The sequence below is a fragment of the Vulpes lagopus genome, chromosome 1 (genome assembly GCF_018345385.1).
Source record: "Vulpes lagopus strain Blue_001 chromosome 1, ASM1834538v1, whole genome shotgun sequence".
Taxonomy (NCBI): domain Eukaryota; kingdom Metazoa; phylum Chordata; class Mammalia; order Carnivora; family Canidae; genus Vulpes; species Vulpes lagopus.
In genome coordinates this window covers 49,890,172-49,911,054 of record NC_054824.1, presented here as the reverse complement: position 1 = coordinate 49,911,054, position 20,883 = coordinate 49,890,172, and the positions used below count along the sequence as shown (strand labels likewise).

The 20,883-nt window shown below is 34.6% G+C and overlaps 1 protein-coding gene across 1 annotated transcript in view; it reads right to left on the bottom strand.

Moving 5' to 3' along the window:
- Positions 1–20,338, bottom strand: part of BMP5 (bone morphogenetic protein 5) — a 117,190-nt gene extending 96,852 nt beyond the window's left edge. Inside the window, exon 1 of the mRNA XM_041758264.1 lies at positions 19,140–20,338. Coding sequence (XP_041614198.1) covers positions 19,140–19,629 — 490 coding nt within the window. The 5' untranslated portion in view covers positions 19,630–20,338. The remainder of the gene's footprint in view (positions 1–19,139) is intronic.
- Positions 20,339–20,883: the final 545 nt, after the last annotated feature.

Here is a 20,883-nt window from a genome sequence, read left to right as displayed (position 1 = left end):
GAATTTTGTTGAATGGATGTACCCCTATTTGTTTCGCCATACAGCTATTGAAGGACATTTAATTCTTTCTACCTTTGGGTAATTATGAATAGAGCTTCTATAAACATTTATGTACAGGTTTTTGTGTGACCTAAGATCTCATTGCTCTAGGACAAATATCTAGAAGTGAGATTTCTGGGTCACAATAGCAGGTATATGTGTAATATAAAAGAAACTGTCAAGATTTTTTAAGTGGCTGTATCATTTTTGCATTCCTACCGACAATTTATGAGAGCTCTATATCCTTTCCAGCTCTGGATGGCTTTTTGAGGTTTTGTTTTGTTTGTTTTTTTTTCCTTTTTCCATCTTAGCCATTTCTATGACATGTAGTGGCATCTTATTGTAGTTTTAATTAGCATTTTCCTAATGACTGATGATGCTGAACATGGTTTATGTGCTTCTTGGCTATCTATAACTTCTATAATATTTTAAATTTTATATATCATCTGATTAGTGATTTATCTAAACATTCCATGGAATCTCAAAAACAGTGTATCTTTATACTTATACTTCAAAATACAATCCTTCAAAATGTGTCAATTAATTTAACTTTATTAATTTCATTATTAAGTACATCATTACATTTGTGCGTGTGCTTTACTATGCAGTTTTAAATGTGTGGTAAGATTTCATATTACAATTTTGTTTCTACCAATTTTTATTCATATTTTCAGAATTTGATGTTTTATGCTATTTGATTTCTCACTTTCCATATAAAGAACAGTCCTGAAGCATTGTTGAGTTTTATATGGTTTGTGATCATAGTGACTGGTTCTGTTCCATGTCATTCATTTTCCTTTGAATTCTAGACATGCTATCATAAAATTCTGACCCCTGCTTTCTTCCACTTACACAGCCCTCAAACACTTTATTTCTGATTCAGAATTTATCTAATTATTTAATTGGCACTTCAATTGAGTTACTATTGCAGTTAGCCCACTATCATATCTAAATTTGGGGTTCTGTTTTTTACATATCTTTTAAAAACTATACCATAATACAGTATTGAAATTCAAAAAGTTATTATGTATGATTGGAAACTTTTCAAAGCTAAGAGAGATTGATAAAATGATGAACACATATAATGAAGAAACATGATTTAGAGACCAGATTTAGCTATAACAAATATACAGATGTACCCTGGCACTTTTCCTTATCCTCAGATGTCTCTCTCAACCTCAAAGGTGTGAAAGAGGTCAAGGTGATAAAAGTGGGTTGTGAATATTTCACATTACTGAGATCATTTAAGTAACCGCAGATGACAAAAAAAAAAAAAGTGATTCTGAAATATCCCGGCATTCTTCTAAGCAAAGAAGGCTTAGAGTCAAAAATCAAACTTGGATACTGAACCAGACAGGATGTAATTTGCAGTCAAAAGTTGGCAATTGCTGGTGCATTAAAAAATAATATGTGCAGGTTCTTAGTATTCCTTCCCTTCAATCTCAAAATGTGCCTTTAAAGTAGTATAATCAATGAGATACTTATGACACTTCGGTGTTCCAATTGTTCTTAGTTCATATGAGTCTGCATGTTTATCATTAAATTATAGACCATTTGAGCATAAGTTCATTCAGATCAAATCCATTTGCTCAGCTGATTTTAATTCTCAAACTGTGTCTCCTCAGAGACCATGAATTCCTCATTCTTCTTAATTTCTATTTCAGCAATCTGCCACAGCATGCCTTTGAGCAATTCTTTCAAAAATGGAAAGTGGGAGATATATTCTACAAACGCTTAGGTATTTGAAAATATTTTTATGTGACTGCTATATGCCAATGACACGTTAGGGGAAAAGTAAGAAATCAAGCATTAAAAAAAATGAAAAAAGTGAATAATCATTAAATATCTGGTCACAGGAGGGATTTTCAAGCATAAACAACAATGAAATAAGGCAAATTAAAAAATGAACAAAAATAGCATAAAACTTCGCAAAGAGAATAGAAGTGGCTAGTAGACATATAAAAAAATCAACCTCTGAAGGAATACAAATTTTAAAAAAGATAAGTTTTAGATTATTAAGAGTGTAAATATATCATATTTAAGTTAGGTTTCAGCCTGATAAAATACCATTAGCATTTACTTGTTGAAGCACATATAAAAGAAATAAATTTACTAAAACACAATTTAGTGATATATTTCAAGAGATTTAAAAAACAATAAAACCTTCGTTCCAATAATTCACTTTTTAAAAACATATTTTAAAGAAATGATCAGAAAGTGTCAGCAATGTTTATAAAACTTATATACACAGATAAACATTGCAACAGAATATATGATAGTAAAAACTGGAAATACTATATACTATAGTATACTATACTATATACATATACTATATACTATACATATACTATATACTATACTATACTATATACTATACTATACTATATACTATACTATATACATATACTATAATAAAAGAATGTTTATGTAAATGGTGAATTATTCAAGTGAAATAATATTTGTCATTAAGAATGTGCTCACAAAGAGCAAATTAACAAATGAGAAATATCATATGCTAAAAAATAAAAAATAAATTAAGGGTCCACAAATAAATCCATGCTTATTTGGTCAATTAATCTATGACAAAGGAGGAAAGAATATGCAATGTCAAAAAGACAGTCCGTTCAATAAATGGCTCTGGGAAAACTGGACAGCTACATGCAAAAGAATGAAACTGGACTGCTTTCTTATACCATCCAAAAAAATAAACTCAAAGTGAATTAAAGACCTAAAATGTGAGACCTGAAACCATATAACTCTTAAAAGAAAACATACGCAGTAGTTTCTTGGACATCAGCCTTAGCAACATGATTATGAATATGTTTCCTCAGGCAAAGGAAACAATCCCAAAAATAAACTGTTGAGACTTCACCAAAATTAAAAGGTTTTACATAGCTAAGGAAACTATCCAGAAAACAAAGAGGCAACCTGCTAAATGGAAGAAGAGATTTGCAAACGATTTATCCAATAAGAGGTTAACATCTAAAATATGAAAAGAGCTTATACAACTCAACACCAATGTATCTCAAGCAATCCAATTAAAAATGGGCAGATGATCTGCACAACCATTTTTCCAAAGAAGAGTTATGGATGGCCAAAAGACACATGAAAAGATGCTCAACATCACTTATCATCCAGGGAGATAAAAATCAAAACCACAATGAGGTATCACCTCACACCAGTCAGAATGACTAGTATTAAAAAGACAAGGAATAACATTTGTTGGTAAGGATGTGGAGAAAAGAGAACATTGGTGCTTTGTTGGTGGGAATGTAAATTGGTGTAACTACTGTGGAAAGCAGTATGGAGCCCCCTCAAGAAATTAAAAATAGAAACACCATATGATCCAGTAATTCCATACTGGGTATTTATCCAAAGAAAAGGCAAACACTAATTCAAAAACACATACGCACCCCTATGTTCATTGAAGCATTATTTACAATAGCCAAGATCTGGAAGCAGCCTAAGTGTCCACCCATAGATGAATGAATAAAAAAGATGTGGTATATTACTCAGCTGTACAAAAGAATGAATCTTGCTATTTATGATAAACTGGCTAGGCCTAGAGGGTATTATGCTAAGTAAAATAAGACAGCAAGATGGATACCATATGATTTCCCTTATATGTGGAATCTAAAAAACAAAACAAACAGATTCAGAAATAAAGAGAACAAACTGGTGGTTGCTAAAAGGAAGGATGTGGGGGGATAGGTTTAATAGGTGAAGGGGATTAAGAGGTACAAACTATCAGTTATAAAATAAGTAAGTAAAGGGAGATGAAAAATGTAGCATAGGGAACACAGTCAATAACATTGTAATAACTTTGTATGTTGACATAAAGTAACTGTGCTTACTGTAGTGAGCATTGCATAATATAGATTTGTCAACTACCATATTGTATACCTAAAACTAATAACATTGTATATTAGTGATACTTAAATAGTAAAAAAAAAAAGACTTTTTAAAGAATAAAGTGTACAACACATAATATATACATTGTTCACCTGATGAAAAAGGTGTCTGTTCATAGGATAGAAAGAAATACATTGAAGTATGAACAATGGTTGGTTCTAGACAGTGAAATTAAAATGTTTTTCCTGCTTCTTTTCAATTTGGGTATAAAGTATCCACAATATCAACAAATTATATGATCTTAATGCTCTGCTTACATATTGCCAAAATGGCTTTTATAGAATAGTATTTCCACATGGAAGAGATATTTCTCAGAGTGAGTTCCCTGTAACACTAGGCATCCATGATGCTCTGTTAGGTGAGTCTCAGAGTGCAACATGCTTGTGAAACCATATACTCATGTCCTCCTTGCAGAGATTCACAATGCTTATCAGCATAATCAAGATTCTGAGAAATCTCCTCTTGGAGATACCAAACCAATTTAATACTGTTTCTCAGCATAACCCAAACTTACCTGACTATAACATTTCAAATAACATCTCTTAAGAAAACATGGAAATACTTTCAATGAAATACACTTTAGGAGGGCTACCTGGGTGGCTCAGTCAGTTAAGCAATGGACTCTTGATTTCTTGATTTGGTCTCAGGTCAAGATCCCATGGGTTGTGAGATCCTCCCCGTGAGTGGTCCTGTGCACAGTGGGGAATCTGCTTGAGGATCCTCTCCCTCTGCCCCCCCCCCCATTGACTCCTGCATGCACACTCTCATTCTCGCTCTCAAATAAATAAATAAATCTTTTAAAAAAAGAAATATAGTTTGGGAAATAGTAATAAAAATTCTGATTATGATTGTAGTGCCCAAGAGATTTAAATAATTATGAGTTAGCATGTGTTAGCTATTATGTGTCAATGAAGATAGTTGAATCACAATATGACTTTCGATCGATTCATAAGCACTAACTTTATCATATGTCTTCCTAAGTACATCTCAGTCTAAATCATTAAAAATCAAATACTGAGACCACTGATGCTTCTTATAATCAGTAGATTGTGTAGGTGTGGTTAGGTAAAGTCAAATACAAAAAGAGATAAAGAAAACAGAATTATTACAGAGTAGCATGTGACATCCTAAATGTTCATCTTTACTCTGAAGCTACCCCTTGGCTTGCTCTGCAAAGCAGAGATTAGTGCTCAAGAGTTTAGGTACAGGTTGGTATATTAGCTTTGATGTCTGCTTTTCATAATTCCTCTTGACTTTCTTTGCTTGGATTGAGAGCTGAAGAGAGCTGAAAATTAATTGTCTTCATGAACCTTATCATTTTGTTTTGAGAAATACTGTCAACCCAAAAATACTTTCTTTTGGAAAAAAATTATTTCAAGGCTTTAGTCTTTAATTTATAATATACATGAGAAGCAGAATTTTTTTTCTTTTGGAAAAAAATTATTTCAAGGCTTTAGTCTTTAATTTATAATATACATGAGAAGCAGAAATTTAGCTCTCATGTGGTATGGGGGAAATGAGTGAGCTATGTGCAAGGAGTTCACTTATACATGCAAGAGGTAGAGTCATAGCTGCTACAGATCAAGAGATATCCATTAAATGTGGAAAGTTGTATAGAACACAGAGGAGATTTCAACAATAACCAGCAGGATGAAGCAAGAGGCTATGTGCCAAAGTTTCCACCTATGGCAAGAGAAATTTCCTAATTTGTAGGTTGTAGGGGGTCCTGCAGCCCAACATTTTAAGTCAGCAGGCTTCTCATGAGATTCTCTGGCCAATGCAGGCTTAGGTCAGAAAAAGTGGACCAAGGACACTCATTGCAGGCTGCAGGACAGTGTGTTTGTGTGGCCTCGATACTGGCCAGCAGGCTGGTAGTTGTCTGGCATCCAAATTCTTTGGATCCCATTCTTTGTTTGTGCCAGCCTCCAACCTCAGCTTTTGAGGTCTTTTTCTGTTTGTAACTTTGATATCCTGCCTCTCTTCCATTTGGCTAAACGTTACTCCTGTTCATGCCAATTCTATCTTTTGAAGTTGGGAATCAACACCAATCACTTTTCCCTTCCTCTGTTGGTTGCAGGGCACCAGGGTCAGTACCTTTGGTGCCTGCAAAGTGCTTCCTGCCCCCCTGCCTTCCTGCCTCCCTGCCTTCCTGCCTCCGATATAGTGAATACTTGCCTCCTTCAAAAGGCCACAGCATGCCAGTTCAGAAGAAGGCCTGTTCGAGCCCGTTTTCAGGGCTCCAACTCCAAGATTCTTGGTAAATTCACTGTTGAGCAATTTTTCCCTAAAATATAAAGTATTACTAATAAAGTTTAAATATCCCAATACATGAAATGATGGAGAAATATAGAGACCTTTACAAAGAGTTTAAACAATGTCCCAAGGACAGCCTTCCCAATCGCAGCCAAAAAGGCAACACAGCATAGCAGTAAAGAGATTGGACTCTGAATCCAGTTCCTCCTCTTACAAGATGTAGGACTTGGGACAAATGACTTAACATCAGCGGGTCTCACTTTCCTCATCTCTGAATAGGGTCATTTTGTGAAAATTAAATAACCAAACATTTAAGATGCTGTTAGTGCCCTGTCCTATATGTCACAAGCACTGGATACCTGCTACCTATGACAATTAATTTCAAGGAGAGCAGAAATCATTACACATCTGGAGTTCTTCTCTTCTCAGAATCTCACTTTGAGAATCCAGTGTTCTGTTGATATGGATTTTTTTAAAACTTTATTTTTTTAAATTTTTATTTATTTATGATAGTCACACAGAGAGAGAGAGAGGGGCAGAGACATAGGCAGAGGGAGAAGCAGGCTCCATGCACCGGGAGCCCGACGTAGGATTCGATCCCAGGTCTCCAGGATCACGCCCTGGGCCAAAGGCAGGCACTAAACCGCTGTGCCACCCAGGGATCCCTGTTGATATGGATTGATAGGTAAACACCAATAACCATGATGGTGTGCCACCAGACTTGGATCTGGGTTTGGCTGCAGTATTTAGTCCACAGGCAGAGCAAATTGATGGTAAAGAGTAACCCCATGGCAAAATATTAGTCCATTTTTCCCCATAATCATTTCAAACATCAAGTAATAATTGCCTAATACCTAATATCCTGAGTAAATTCAAAGCAATGTAATCAAAGAGGTCTTTATACCAATTCTTGGAACTCTCTACCAGTTTCTACTTTACAACATATGTCTCCAGTGACTATGAGTATCACTGAATCCACATCGTGTTCAGTGTGTACAGTAACAAAGTAAACACTGCACACAACCTTGTAAGCACACAAATGAAGAAGGAAGGTAAGGTCAGGGGTCAAGAATTAGGCAAGATCAAACAACTTCATTTTGAAAATTATATGACATCTTACCCTTCTTTGCTCAGTACGACACAAATAAACAATGAGTGTTTAAGCCAAACTTATGCTCTGGAATGTGCAGTAAGCAAAGACTGCTTTTGGTTACTACCTTTAAAATCATTGGAACCTCCCTATTAATAAAGCCCCACAGCTACAAACACAGGGTTCTGAAAGAGCCCCCAAGCTTTGCTGAAGCTTGGTTCTACCTTTGTTCTATGCCTTTTTGGACTAAAAGTCTTCCTAAGGTTCTGTTTGCTGGTAACAGGCTTTTATTTATGTATTTTAAATGCATTTAAAGGGATTGAGATTTGAAAAATATTTTCACTATACACAGAAGGTTAATTCTACCCGGTTATTTAAATAACAAAACACATTCTTTCAGATAATGCTTTTAATTTTACTTGGTGCTGGAATCTTCTGTGTGGATTTTTTCAAAGTATGTGACATTGAGCAAAAAAATCCTGGCACAAGAACCAGGGATTCTGGGCCTAGACCTCGTTCCTCTTGCCTTGTGATGTTGGCAGTAAAACAGGCACAGTCTTTCGCACAGTGCCTTACCCCATAGTAGGTAATCAACTTATATTTGTCAAATGACTGAATGAATGACCTTTCAGAACTCTAGTTCCAAAGCTGTATACTGTGGAATCATATCTACTTCCGTGAGCGCTACACACTGCAGCGATGCAGATAAAACCACGTAATGTACATGAGGATACTTTCCAGAAGTATAAACCATTATTGTCATTGTGATTAAAAATGACACATTTTTCAAAAGTGGGTTACCAAACTAAAGAGTAGTAGTCAGACAGATCATGGCTCCAGTACTGATTCTGTCATTTACCAGTTGGGTGACCTTTGTGAGTTACTGAATCTCTGATCATGTCTCAATTTTCACATGGACAAACTAGGAAAAAAGAAATATTTACACATACAACTGAGATGCAAATTAATTGACATAATGTGTGCAAGTTGCTCAGTCCAGTTTCTGGCATAGGAATTATATTTATTGTTATTTTTGTCCCTTTAATTACTACTGCTACAACTACACTATAATTTAAAACTATATCACATTTGACAATATTATATACTTTAAACTTATCACACGCACACACACTAGAATGACAATGGTTTGCTTAATTTGGATAAATTCTTCCTCAAAGTAATCGATAACTGTAGATGTTAGTTGTTTTCACATGGCAATATGGAAGAGAAAAATCTTACATGTTGATTTGAATAGGTCTATATATATATATACATATATATATATATATATAGTTGGAATCCATATTTTATTTTAAGAATTTTAGCATAACAATTAAATATTTAGCAAAGATCATCTTTCAGCATGTTATCGAGGAATGAAAAAAAACAATAAATTTATATCTTCCCACTCAATGTATTATAAAATATCAGAAGCCAATGTGATGAATTTACAATATGGATATTGTAAACATATACACCTTTGGTTCAACTTTTCAGATCAAACTCATAAGGTCCCATCCTGCTCCAAAATATTATAATGGAAAGCAATTCAAGAAATGTAATAAAAGCATGTGACTGTCATCTGAAAAAACAAAAACAAAAAACCAGCCCAAACAGTCTAGTAAAGTCAAAATACTTAAGGCTAAATAGTATTAAATAGGAATGAAATTATAATAATAATTTACTAATAATACAATAATATATATATTATTATATATATTATAATGTAATATAATATATAATAATATAATATATAATAATAATAATAATACAAGAAATAATAATTGCCACAAATTAGAAAAACATAAATTCAAACACAATTTGAGTTACATACAATACAAAAATTTTCTGGATTGAGTGGTCATTTGAACTGAGCAGCTTTTCTATTTAGAGTTCAGGAATTTATACACCAATATTTTCATCATAAATCAGCTTTTTTAAAAATTAAAACTAAAAAAAAAAAAAAACAAGTTGACCCATGAAAATCATCATTAAACGTCTTCAAGATTTTTTTCCCTTCTTTCAAAGGGTTTTTTAGAAAGTGCTCATGCCTTCACAACCAAATTTTTTTCTAATTGTGTATTATGACTTTGGCCTGCAATCAGTTTCCCCTTCCCCTTAACAAACAAGTAAATAAAAGAGGTAATATCCAGAACTAAAGTCAAGCCATGGGTTCACTCTAAGATTTTGACCAAAGGTAACATGAAAAGCAACTTTCAGTAGAACATCACAGAAATTGCTGCCTTTGAGTGCTCAAAGCGAAGCCCCACAATTACCTATAGGCCCTGAATGGACTGGCCTTCTTTTTCCAGGGCACCCTAAAGAGGGAATGCAGTCCATCAACAGTCCAACTGGAAGACAGAGTCAGGGAAATTCAAGGGTTCATTTTCTTTTGGATAGAGGAAAAGTCATGTGCATAATGTTCCACAATTTTAGCAAGTCATTTATTTGTCAAAATCTGGAGGACTGGGTATAAATCTCCTTGCACATCAGAACTCCACAGAATCTACTCTAATAGAAGTACTTGTAGTAGAAGCAGGGACTATTAATTGAGTCCTTTCTCACAGAGGCTCACAGTCCTGTAACATTACCTTATGAAGTACAATTCTGTATTAGTGTCTCCTCTTGACAGAGGAGGTAACAACTCCAGTAAAGTGAAATAGTTTGTTCAAGGATATCCAGCTGTATGCAAGGCTGATATTCAAAATCCCCTACATTTACACCCTACTGAGAGAGTCAAAGGACTAAATAACCCCTCTTCACTCAAAGCAAAGAAAATATCTACAAAACAGTAACCATAAAGCCTATTTAATTGAGGACCTTCCTTCTTCCCCACCAAATAGGTCTTTAGTGCCTGCCTCAAGATTCTTTGTAGAGGAGCCTATACAATTTCCAAGTTGAACCCTCTCTTCCTCTGCTTGTGATAATTACAGTTGTAAAATCGGGTTAAAATTACTACCCTTAGCTCTTTGAAGGGGAATGTAGATGATACTACTGGAAAGGAGCCCTTCTACTATGTGCTTCTGTGTGATTAGAGGGCAGGGAAATGGTTCTGGGCCTCAGTGTCTAGCAGTTGGTTATTTATGAGAAGTAAGCAGCAGCCATACCTGCTCCTCCAGTAAGTTCTGCCTCTGTGAGTCAGAAGAACACTGCCAGAGGAGAGTAAGGGTAGCAAAGAACAACAATAATCCCAATTTCCCTCATCCTAACATTATTTCTGCCTGCAACATTAACTGTGGAAGATATCATATGATTCCACTCAGAATTCAAAACGTTTTAACACACAGTCATGGGTCACTTCAGGAAGAAAGACATAGGATTGAAAACAAACAGACCTAAAGATTGAAAAAATATACTTCTCTTCCTATTTGCTCTGCCTATTTGCATGTAGTAGTCCTTTCTATACTCTACCAGCAGAGTTTTCTGGTTGGCAATTGTAGTCCAGTTTGTAGTGCGATCTGCAAGCGCCACTTCTCCCTGGATTTCTGGGGGTTTTGTTTTTAATTTTAGTTTGCTCAAAAATAGTTTTTTTAAGAGTTCATTTATTTATTTGACAGAGAGAGAGCACAAGTAGGCAGAGCAGCAGGCAGAGGGAGAGGGGAAAAGCAGGCTCCCCTGCCTGAGCCTAGAGCCTGATGACAGCCAGAGGTGAGGTTCAATCCCAGGAACCCAGAATCATGACTCCCAGCCAAAGGTGGATGCTTAACCAACGGGGCCACCAAGCTGCCCTAAAATAGTGTTAATACATCACACAAAATTACTGATCCATATACAACTTAAGAATTTTTCAGCATGTCATACCTATTTTGCCACTTTGCCAACTCGTGAAGTTAATAATTCCCACACTAAATCATGATTATCTCTTGAATTTTATAATAACTTAGTAGGACAAAGGTTAACGTGTGTGTGCATATATAGACACACACACATATACATAATTAACTTGCACTGAAATTGAAGTGGCTCTAGAACTTCCATTGACTAAGCACCTAATTAATATTCATTTACCCATTTGTGCCAAATATCTTCAGTTTGTGCCTCAAGCAAGATTCACACTCCACATTTCTCTCCTCTGCTCTCTGCACGAGGAAGCTGACTTACATGAGCTCCACCAGCAGGCTCCATGGCCCTGTGGCTCTTGGTGCTGATGGGAACATGGCAGAAAAAGTATGGGCTGAGTATTTAGTCCTGCTGAGTATTTAGGGGTTGGCTGCTCTCTTTCACAAAGGCCACGGTTCCTGTCAGGATACCTTCCCCATGCAACTCTCTTCTCAGTTTTCTGGTAACTATTTCTGCTCTCCCCTCCACCCCAGAACTCCTGAAAAAAAAGGCTCCTCTGCTGTTCCAGGTGCTGCATTATCTCCTGTTTTGCCAGAAAGCTCTGCCTACAACATGATAAACATTACAACATTGGGTAAACCCTCCTCAGATGATTCAGTTTGTCCATGCTGTCTCTTTCCTTCTGGGATGCTGATATACCCCTAAGGATAAAAAAGGTTAAGTAGGATATGGTTCCTACCATCTCAACATGTGATCAAATATGCAGGGCTGGCTTCTCTGGCATGTGACCTGTGCAGTATACTTCAGCTTATATTCTGCTTCTGCTATGTTGGAATTCTTGCTAATTGCTGAACAAGAGGCCCCATATTTGTATTTTACATTGGGCTCCACAAACTATTTAGCCATTCTAGTAGCCATTCTACACAGCTCTAGTAACAATAATAGCTATTTACTGAGGGTTCACTATGTTCCAACTACTCTTCTTAAAATTATACCTATATTCACTCGTCTTTTTTTTTTTTTCTGTACAAACTGTTTTTAGAAAATGAGGTCTCCTTGCTACAAAAAACACAACCATTCTGAACAGTTAACACTGTAAAAAGGTATAAAAATACAAGGACTCTGGACTCTGAGGAATTTCCTGACACTCGTCTCTTCCTCTCCACACCCAATGAGGAAGGTGTTCTTATTACTGGCATTTTTTTAGATAAGGAACCAGGGTCACAGAGAGAAATTAAGTAACTTGCCCAAGATCACACTGTAGAAAGTGTAGAGTATGGGATTCCAATCCAGTCTTCTGGCTTCTCCTACGCTACTCTACTTCTGTGATAGAAACACAGAAAGGAGTACAATAAGATTTAATCAATAACTAAAACTTAAATCCATGTGAGCAGTAATATGCCATCGACTTAAGACTGGCAATAACAGTGTCTCCTACATGGGAAGGCTAATCACAAAGTTACAATAGGAGAGAAAACCTGTGCAGAGCAAATAAAATTGGATTTCTCATATCATAGCATAAGAATAGTTGAAGGGATTTGTAAAGGTTAATAAACCTTTTGATTTTGACCTGTCTTTTAGTTTTACATCTGTTTATGATGTAATGAATTTACATCCATTTATCTTGACTTTCTTAAACTATCTTCTTTATTCCTAACAATTCCAGGAAAGCTGGTAAACAGAAAGAATAATAAATATTATTTACTTTCAGAGACAAGTTGAATAAACACAATATCTAAGATATAATTTCATTAGATTCATTTATTTCTAAAACAGAGACTTGTTCTTCTAATGTAAGCACCAATACTTGGCTGCTTATGAAAAGAAAAATGAAAGACCACATCATCAGGAAGACAGGGATCTTTACTGTCTTAGAAATTATAAAATAGCACATACTCTAGTTTAGTCTCTATGCCAATCAATTTATTTCAAATTATACAAGATTTTGGTTTTTAAGTTTTATATAATGTTTACATAACTCACTGCCTTCCTGTCTTTGGTTATGTAAGGTTGTTGTTATTTTCCTTTCTCCTAAAACCACTAGACATCCTTCTGACTAATCAGAGATGTTTTTTTCCTTCATTTTAGAAATTGCACATTTTAATAGATTTCTGTTTCCACTTTCTTAAATTACAGTTTTACCACAATCATCTAGACAAGACTTGTATAAATCAGGGCTTACTACCTGATTACATGGACTCATATAGACCTCTGCGAGAAAGGCAGGTAAATACTCCACAGTTATTATAATCTCACTGTCCTAACTTTAAGATTGGATCTCACACATCCCAATCTGACATCAAAAATCACAACAGTTCTCCTCTTCCCCAAATAAATGAACCATTTGTCGGGGCTGACTGGTGGATATTAGAGGCTATCTCAGCCAAGGGTATTATTTTAAGAGATGAGCAAATGGGGAAACCCCACAGCCCGGCCAATAAAATATGAACTTAAGGTGCAAAGAAGCACTCATAAATATGACTTAGAACAAGGGATTCATTGTTTGGCTCCAACCCTTCCAGTGGCTCCTCTGATCTCAGCCCCTCTCTGTGCGTCAGGGAAGCCTCTTCTTTTAACCTGTGGTTTTTTCAAGCTGAGCCACTACATTATTTATGACTGTAAATGTGAGTAGCCTGTCTGTACGCTCCTTGTACACACACTCAGAGAGCCCCCCTTCCTTTTCCCCACTTTGGTATTTTAGCATGGAAGGATGAAAGGGTTTTCCCCTGGAGCTGATGTGGTTGGGATGTTGAATTAGCTGCTGTGTCAGTATGAGGTAGACTGAGGATTTCCCAACACATCCTCCACCTGCACAACCCAAAGAACAGCCTCTGATGACTCATTTCATTCATTTTCTTTCTTCCAAAAGCTTTTTAAAAAATATATGTTTTATTTCTTTCTCTGTCTCATCCTCATTGTCCTCTGCCCTTGATCTTTTTATCCTCCCTCATCCCCACTTCTCAACTTAAAAAAAGGAAATAATCTCTTCACAGATGTGACATGAGGGTTAAATAGAAATAATATAAGCTAATGCATTTTATAAACTGAGAATTGCATTTTTTTCTTACTGTTACTTTTGTTCAATGTTGCATTTTCTTTCTTTTTTTTTCTTACTTTCCCTTAAGTTTCCCTTTTTAAATTTTAATTATGTTATAAAATAGGGAAGGCAAAAACAATTAAATCCTGTCAATGGGATCCTCAGGGAGAGGTGAGGGGCAAAGAAGAATGGGATATTGGAGAAACAATTCCAGGGGATGGCAAGAGCCAGAGAAGTTCTGATGCCCTGGGGAGCTTTTCTCCTGATGGGTGGAGGCTGCAATTGGCACATCATAACCTTTTCCTTCTCAATTCCAGAGAAACAGGAGACTGTACCTAAATGATCAAGCTGTAACTAATTGATTTTCAGCTAATCTCAGCCTCCAGCTATGAAGAAACAAGGACCAAAGGCGGACCCCAGGAAGGGGTGGGGGCAGTAAGAGGAGGGGTGCCAAGAAAGCCTGGAGGTAGAAAGACCATCAACTAAAGAGGAAAGGCCAAATAATGTGAGGGAAGTGGGGGTGGGAGACGGAGACGATATTGAATAAATGGAAGAATGAAAGGACGATATTGAATAAATGGAAGAATGAAAGGAGGGAACGAGTTGGTGGGTCAGGCAGTCCCAAGCCCTCTGAGTTTATGTTATCATACCTTCATAGTTCCAGCTGTTAACTTCTGATTAAACTTTTACAACTGGCTATTTGTGAGTGACCACTGAGATGAGCAAAAAGGTTTTAATTAAACTATGTAATTATACCTATCTCCACAGCCATGCCCATCATTTGACAATAATGTGGCTTTAAAGAACAAGAATCCCTTGGGTCACATTCATGAATGCCAAGGGCTGTTGAAGAAGAAAGTAAAAAGATTTCCACTCTCAGCAACTTCTTTTCTCTTCAAAAGTTAAAGTTGTTAAAGAATTATTGTTTTGCCCGATAGTAGCATTTGTTATTCTATGCCTATCCATGAATAGGTACTATAAGGGTTTTAGGCCATCTTGTCTCCCTTCCCATCACCACCTCCCCCAAAAATCTTACAAGTGTTTATAGGTATGTTTATGTTACGCAAGTGTTAATAACCCTGTTGGAAAGACTACATAGATAGGCATCTTTAGGTAGATCTGTGTATAAATTCCTCTCCACTGGGCACTTGAGTCAGCCAAAAGCAACAATAAATATCAATGATGTCTTTCAAACCTGTCAACCAAGAACATAAGCAATTTTTTCTTCCAGTACCAGGAGAGTTTAATGATTTGGGGAAGTGAGGGGAGAGAGTTTAATTTAAAGTTTTCAAAGATTTTTTCTCTATTTCATATTTTAACATGCTAAATATGTTGTTATAAAATATGAAAAAATATAAGCATCACATTCATGTACTTTAATGTTTTAGAATTAATACATGTTCTTGAAATATATCTAAGAAGTTTTTGACTTCAAGCGAACTGATCAGAAACCATTAAAAAAAAAGCAAAATTCTTCTTTATCAGAGAAATACATGTAGCCATGGAATACTATGAAAATCAATTTCCTGCATTCACTGTTTTTTGTAATTTCCTCTAAAACATCTACAATATTGTATCATTTTAATTGTACTATCACCAAGCAATCAAATAAAATTGCCTTCTAGCAAAAAGATCTTAGGAAATACACTACATGTTAATCTTAATGTAAACAGAAGATATACTTAAAAATTGCAAGCAAGTTGCCTAATCTTCCCTTTTATTTGCATAGATATCTGATATATAAACGAACCCTTAACATTTTTGAAAAAGATGGTTAAAAAAGAAGAGACTTACCAGAAAGATATTTTTGTGTTTAACAAAATAACATGGTACTGACTAAGCAAAGATGCCTGGGACAGTCAACAGTTTTAGGGACAAAGCAGAAGAGTCAACCTGTAAAAGCTGGACACTAGACATTATGACACTGACGAAAGTTGGCCTAAAAACAATGAATCCAAGAGAGTGGAAAATTTCTCTTCACACAATAATTAATATTTGTCTCTTCAAAATGAAGAAATCACTAAAACAACGTAAAGGTCAAAATAAGGTGCTTGTTTTCATATCTAATTGTTTACATTGGCCTTAAGGCAATTTATTCACTTTTTTTTTTTCTTTTAGGAAATTCTCATCTATTTTCTTTTATGAACAAAAAATTAATCTCATCTGAAATTTTAAAAAATAGATATTTTGTTAAATGCTTCAGTTTAAATTAACTTAATGGATTTTGATGAGCAAAACTAATGTCAGAAAAAAATGTCTTTCTGAATGACAGTAATTGTAGAAAATCCATTGTCTGACATGAAAATGACACAAAGAAGCATTAATATAAAGGATGCTATTACATCCTTTTAATGTAATTCAACTTATTATGGGAACTGTCAATAGATTCTTTTCACATATTTAAATATCCAGGTGATTTCCTTAATACAAATCCCTGGCCTAGTGCTAATTTGCTCATTTGCCCTTAGTCCCCACTGTATACATATCTTTTAAGATACTAAAATAAATAAATAAATAAAATCCTCTTGAGTCTTATAAGAACATAAAAAATAATTACAGTACTATTTGTTAATGAATATTACATTAAGAACCACTGAAATTCTTAGTACAGTTAATTATGATATTCCACTTTTACCTTTTCTAAGTCTACTTTGACCTGTTTTATTATGGAAGAAATACAGAAGTTAAAGCCTGTACTAAGTAGTGATTGGTTGTAAGTTTTGGAAATATTAAAAGGCACGGTCTAAGGATAAAAGAAAATTGTGGTTCAATTTTCCTCAGAGACTCCTAGGAAAAACTTAGTATCAAAATCTATTTGTCAGTAATTTCACATGAAACATTTAGGTTGGACTTATTAAATAAAGAAAAAACAATATGATTTATTACTGAAGATAAATTGCTGTTTAGCAGTTCCAGCATGATAAAAATAAATATTTTCTGAAGCTTATATCTGATATTGTTTCTATAGCGCAAAATGAATAATCGTGTTTCATGATATAGTTAGTAAACTGCTTTGTTGTTATAATCCAAACAATACAACCAAAATTTCATTGATTTAAAAATATAGGTATTCTTTAGAGATAGAAACAGTTCTAGAAGTCACTGAATAAAACTATTTATTTATTATTGTTTTTGGCTTTCTTATTCTGTATAAATGTATAAAAAGTAATGGCACACAGATTGAAAAATCATACTTAATTCCTTTCTAAAACAAATACATTTCTTTTGTGAATGAGCAAAGTATTTGATTTCAATAAAATATATTTTTAGAACAGATTCATGACTGAGCTTTTGTTTTTTAAAATACATAACACATTCTTGTCTGTCAGATTTTAGATGACCTGAACTAATCTTTTCAGTGACTTATTTTATGCATATGTAAATCATGCTAGATTGAAATTTTTCTATTAGAATATTACAGCTTCATTAAGTTATTGAGTAATGCCTTCGAAATTGCAACAAACTAAAATATGCCATAAGCCACACTGCATACCACTTATAGTAGGAAAAGGCAATCAAACTAATTTAGAATTAAGCCATATTTTAATGGCTTGAAAGTTCCAAATGAAACCTGTTAATTATATGCAGAAGTAAAGGCCTCCAGGACACCTGATTAGGGCAACCAATGATGACTTACTAAAACTTAATAATGAGAGCTTTGTCTCTAGAAACATGAAACATGATTTATTAAGCACCTTATCCTTTATGCTAGGATTGCTAAGAGCAAATGAGCAGAGCATATTAAGCAACATGTTTTATAAAAGCATTCATGTATTTGAATTTGTTGCTATCTGACTTTTCAAAGACTATTTTCTTTGAGATATTATACAAGGAAGTTTTTAATTAAGTATAATAAAACATGTCAATTTTAAGTCAAAGCAGATTGCAGTTTTCAAACATAGTTTTGAAAGTTCTTACATTAAAATGTTTCTAATTCTTTCAAGTTGATTAAATTTGTTTATAAAAATTTTGCCTTCAAAATTAAGTATATATTATGTTATTTTTTGAATGTCTGAAGATAGTGAATTTTCATCTTTAGCCTCTACTAAAACTTTTTTTAAAATACCATCCTTGTAAAATCATTGTAAATGGCAATTCCTTAATATTTTTTGAGAGATGAAATATTGGGCACTAATTTACCATTTGATATTGTCAATATTTAAAAATTACCATGAAAGTACCAGCATTGAGTAACACACAATTTAAGAAAATTATTCTCTAATAATGCTGCTAATTAAAGAACTTTTCAATTCATTTTTTTTATCTTAAAGGAAAAGGAAAATTTTGCATAGGTAAACACCATCACAGCATGTTTTATATTTCTTGCTTCTGGAAACAATCAAATGGGTATGATACCATTTCATCATTAAGAAGTTAAGAAATGTTAGTTTGAAGATTCCTTTCCAAAATATTTTTCACAGAGTTTCAGAATCTCTCCCTGAAAATCTTGGATAGTAATCTTTTATAGTATTATTTGATCTTAGTTCATTGGATATTCATATTTTCACAGTAGCTGACCCCCCCAAATGAGAGTTTTTAGGTGGCATATAAATGTAATCTTACATGTTTGTTAAATTGCTAACAAAAAAATGTTTCAGAATGTCACTTTACTTTTCAATCTGCAAAAGCTTGTTTCTTTTTTATTTGTATTATTTTTTTACCCATAGTACAGCTATCCTCATAAATTCTCCTTTTTTGTAGACTATTGCCTATTTATTCATACATTAAAGTTAAAGCAAGATTGAAATTTTAACAAGACCTAAAAGGACCCAAATCTATCCAATCATGTTTAATTTTAGCTTTTCATATTTAAAAAATTAAATATATGTAGTATGTATGTGTGTATGACTTTGTTGCCTAAAGCAAAATCTTACATGGTATCAGTGAAAGGAAGGAAACAGAAGCTGGAGAAGAGAGTTATAGAAAATGACTTTGTATAAACACGACCACCTACCAAGCAGCTACTTTACTATTAAAAAAACTTCCACTTAGTAATAATATAGTTTAACAAATAAAAGAACAACATACCTAAATTGACAAAGCTCATGACCATGTCAGCATCATTCAGAAAGTTGGTATCATGTAGGCTGGCTAGAGGTGGGCTCTGGGTGGTCAGAGGAGTCGTTCGAGATAACTGTATGCGACGAGGGTACCCATTGGGAGAGGCTGGATATCCTTTTCTTGTTCCTCTGGTCTCTCCTGCCAGGGATGCCCTCACTGAGTATTCCGACTCTTCGGGATTTTCTTCATTGGCCATAGCATTGTATAGGTCCAGCATAAAGAGAGGTGCAGAGGAAGCTTGTTTTCCAGGTGAAAATGGTCTGGGTCTATGAGGCAAACCCAAGATAGAGAGAATTTCTCTCTGTATTTCCCGTCTTTCATGGTTCCGTAGTCTTCTATAAATAAAACTGGAGTGAACATGATTGTCTCCCAAACCTCCTTTTGCATAACCCACTAGAACCCAGCAGCTCCAGAGGAAACCCACAATACTCCTAAGTAGAAATACAGTCAGATGCATTTTTGTCCAAAAGCAAAAGTTGATATTTTTAGTCCTTCTTGTCCTCTTTAAAAAAAAAAAAAAAAAATCTAAGTTCCTAGGAGGTACGCTTTCCCAGGAGCTGAAAAAACAAATTTACCTATTCTTCATGACAGTGACATTTCTGAACATAACATTCTCACTGATTTTCCTGTCCTATTTTAAATATTTTGGAATATGTCAAGAGTAGTTATTTCAAAGAAAGCTGAAACTTGGATTTCCAATTATCCACAGTTGTTAAGAGTTTTTGCTGCATTGATGTAGCAGAAGACGGCTAATATTATTTGATCAGATGACCTATGCATTCCTATATGGATTTATGATAATCAGGCCTTTGGTATTTGAATCAACGAAAGTTGATCTTCTGATAAACTGTAGTTCCCAGAGTTATCTTCACTTGCTCTTGAGTTCTTCTCAACCCTTGAGCTCTTTCCAAGACAAATCCTGATTTCTGAATCACAGATCTATGCTGGTCTGCACCTTGGTGTTGGAATATATATTTGTCCGGCAGCTTGGTGATAACTTTACCATCTTTTGTGTCGTCTTAGTGTAAAATAAGACTCAAGGTTGTACTATTCAAGTAAATGTGTTTCCCTGAATTTACTTGAAAACCTTCCTGTAAGTCCATTCAATCCCTTTCTCCTTCTAACTGTTAATTCCACCTCCAGCAGGCACAAATATACCAGCCCTCTTCAAGGGAGATCTAAAGAGTAATGTAAGCACGACCCTGCTGGGAAAGAAGAGGCTTCTCATTGTAATTTGAAACTGGTAAAGCAAAAAGAACTTAACCCTTTTGCTACCAGGAAAGCCTTCATTTTCACAATTTCATAGCCACGCATCTAACAGAGCACAGTGCTACATGGAGCACAGAAGTCCTGAAGGGGAGAAAAGCCAGTTTTCAAGCAGCAGACTGAAAATTTTGCCACCACTTTTATCTAGTACTCTTTCAGATCTTTCTTTTCATAGTACACATTTAATATACTTCTATATTAAGTCTCAGGTTGTGAGTAAATTAACATACATCTCAGTTCTGTATTTGAGGTTATTTCTAGCTTTTATGAGTTATTAAAATTTACTTCATAAAAAATAAAAGGACAAGTTGTAAATTGAGGTTAATTTGTTGTTTCTTAATGACAGCCAGATCTTTTTAGAATAAAATACAGTAGAGAAGTAATCACCAGTAAATATATACTAGCTCCCAAACCAGTAGTTATAGTAATTTAATAATGGTGATGA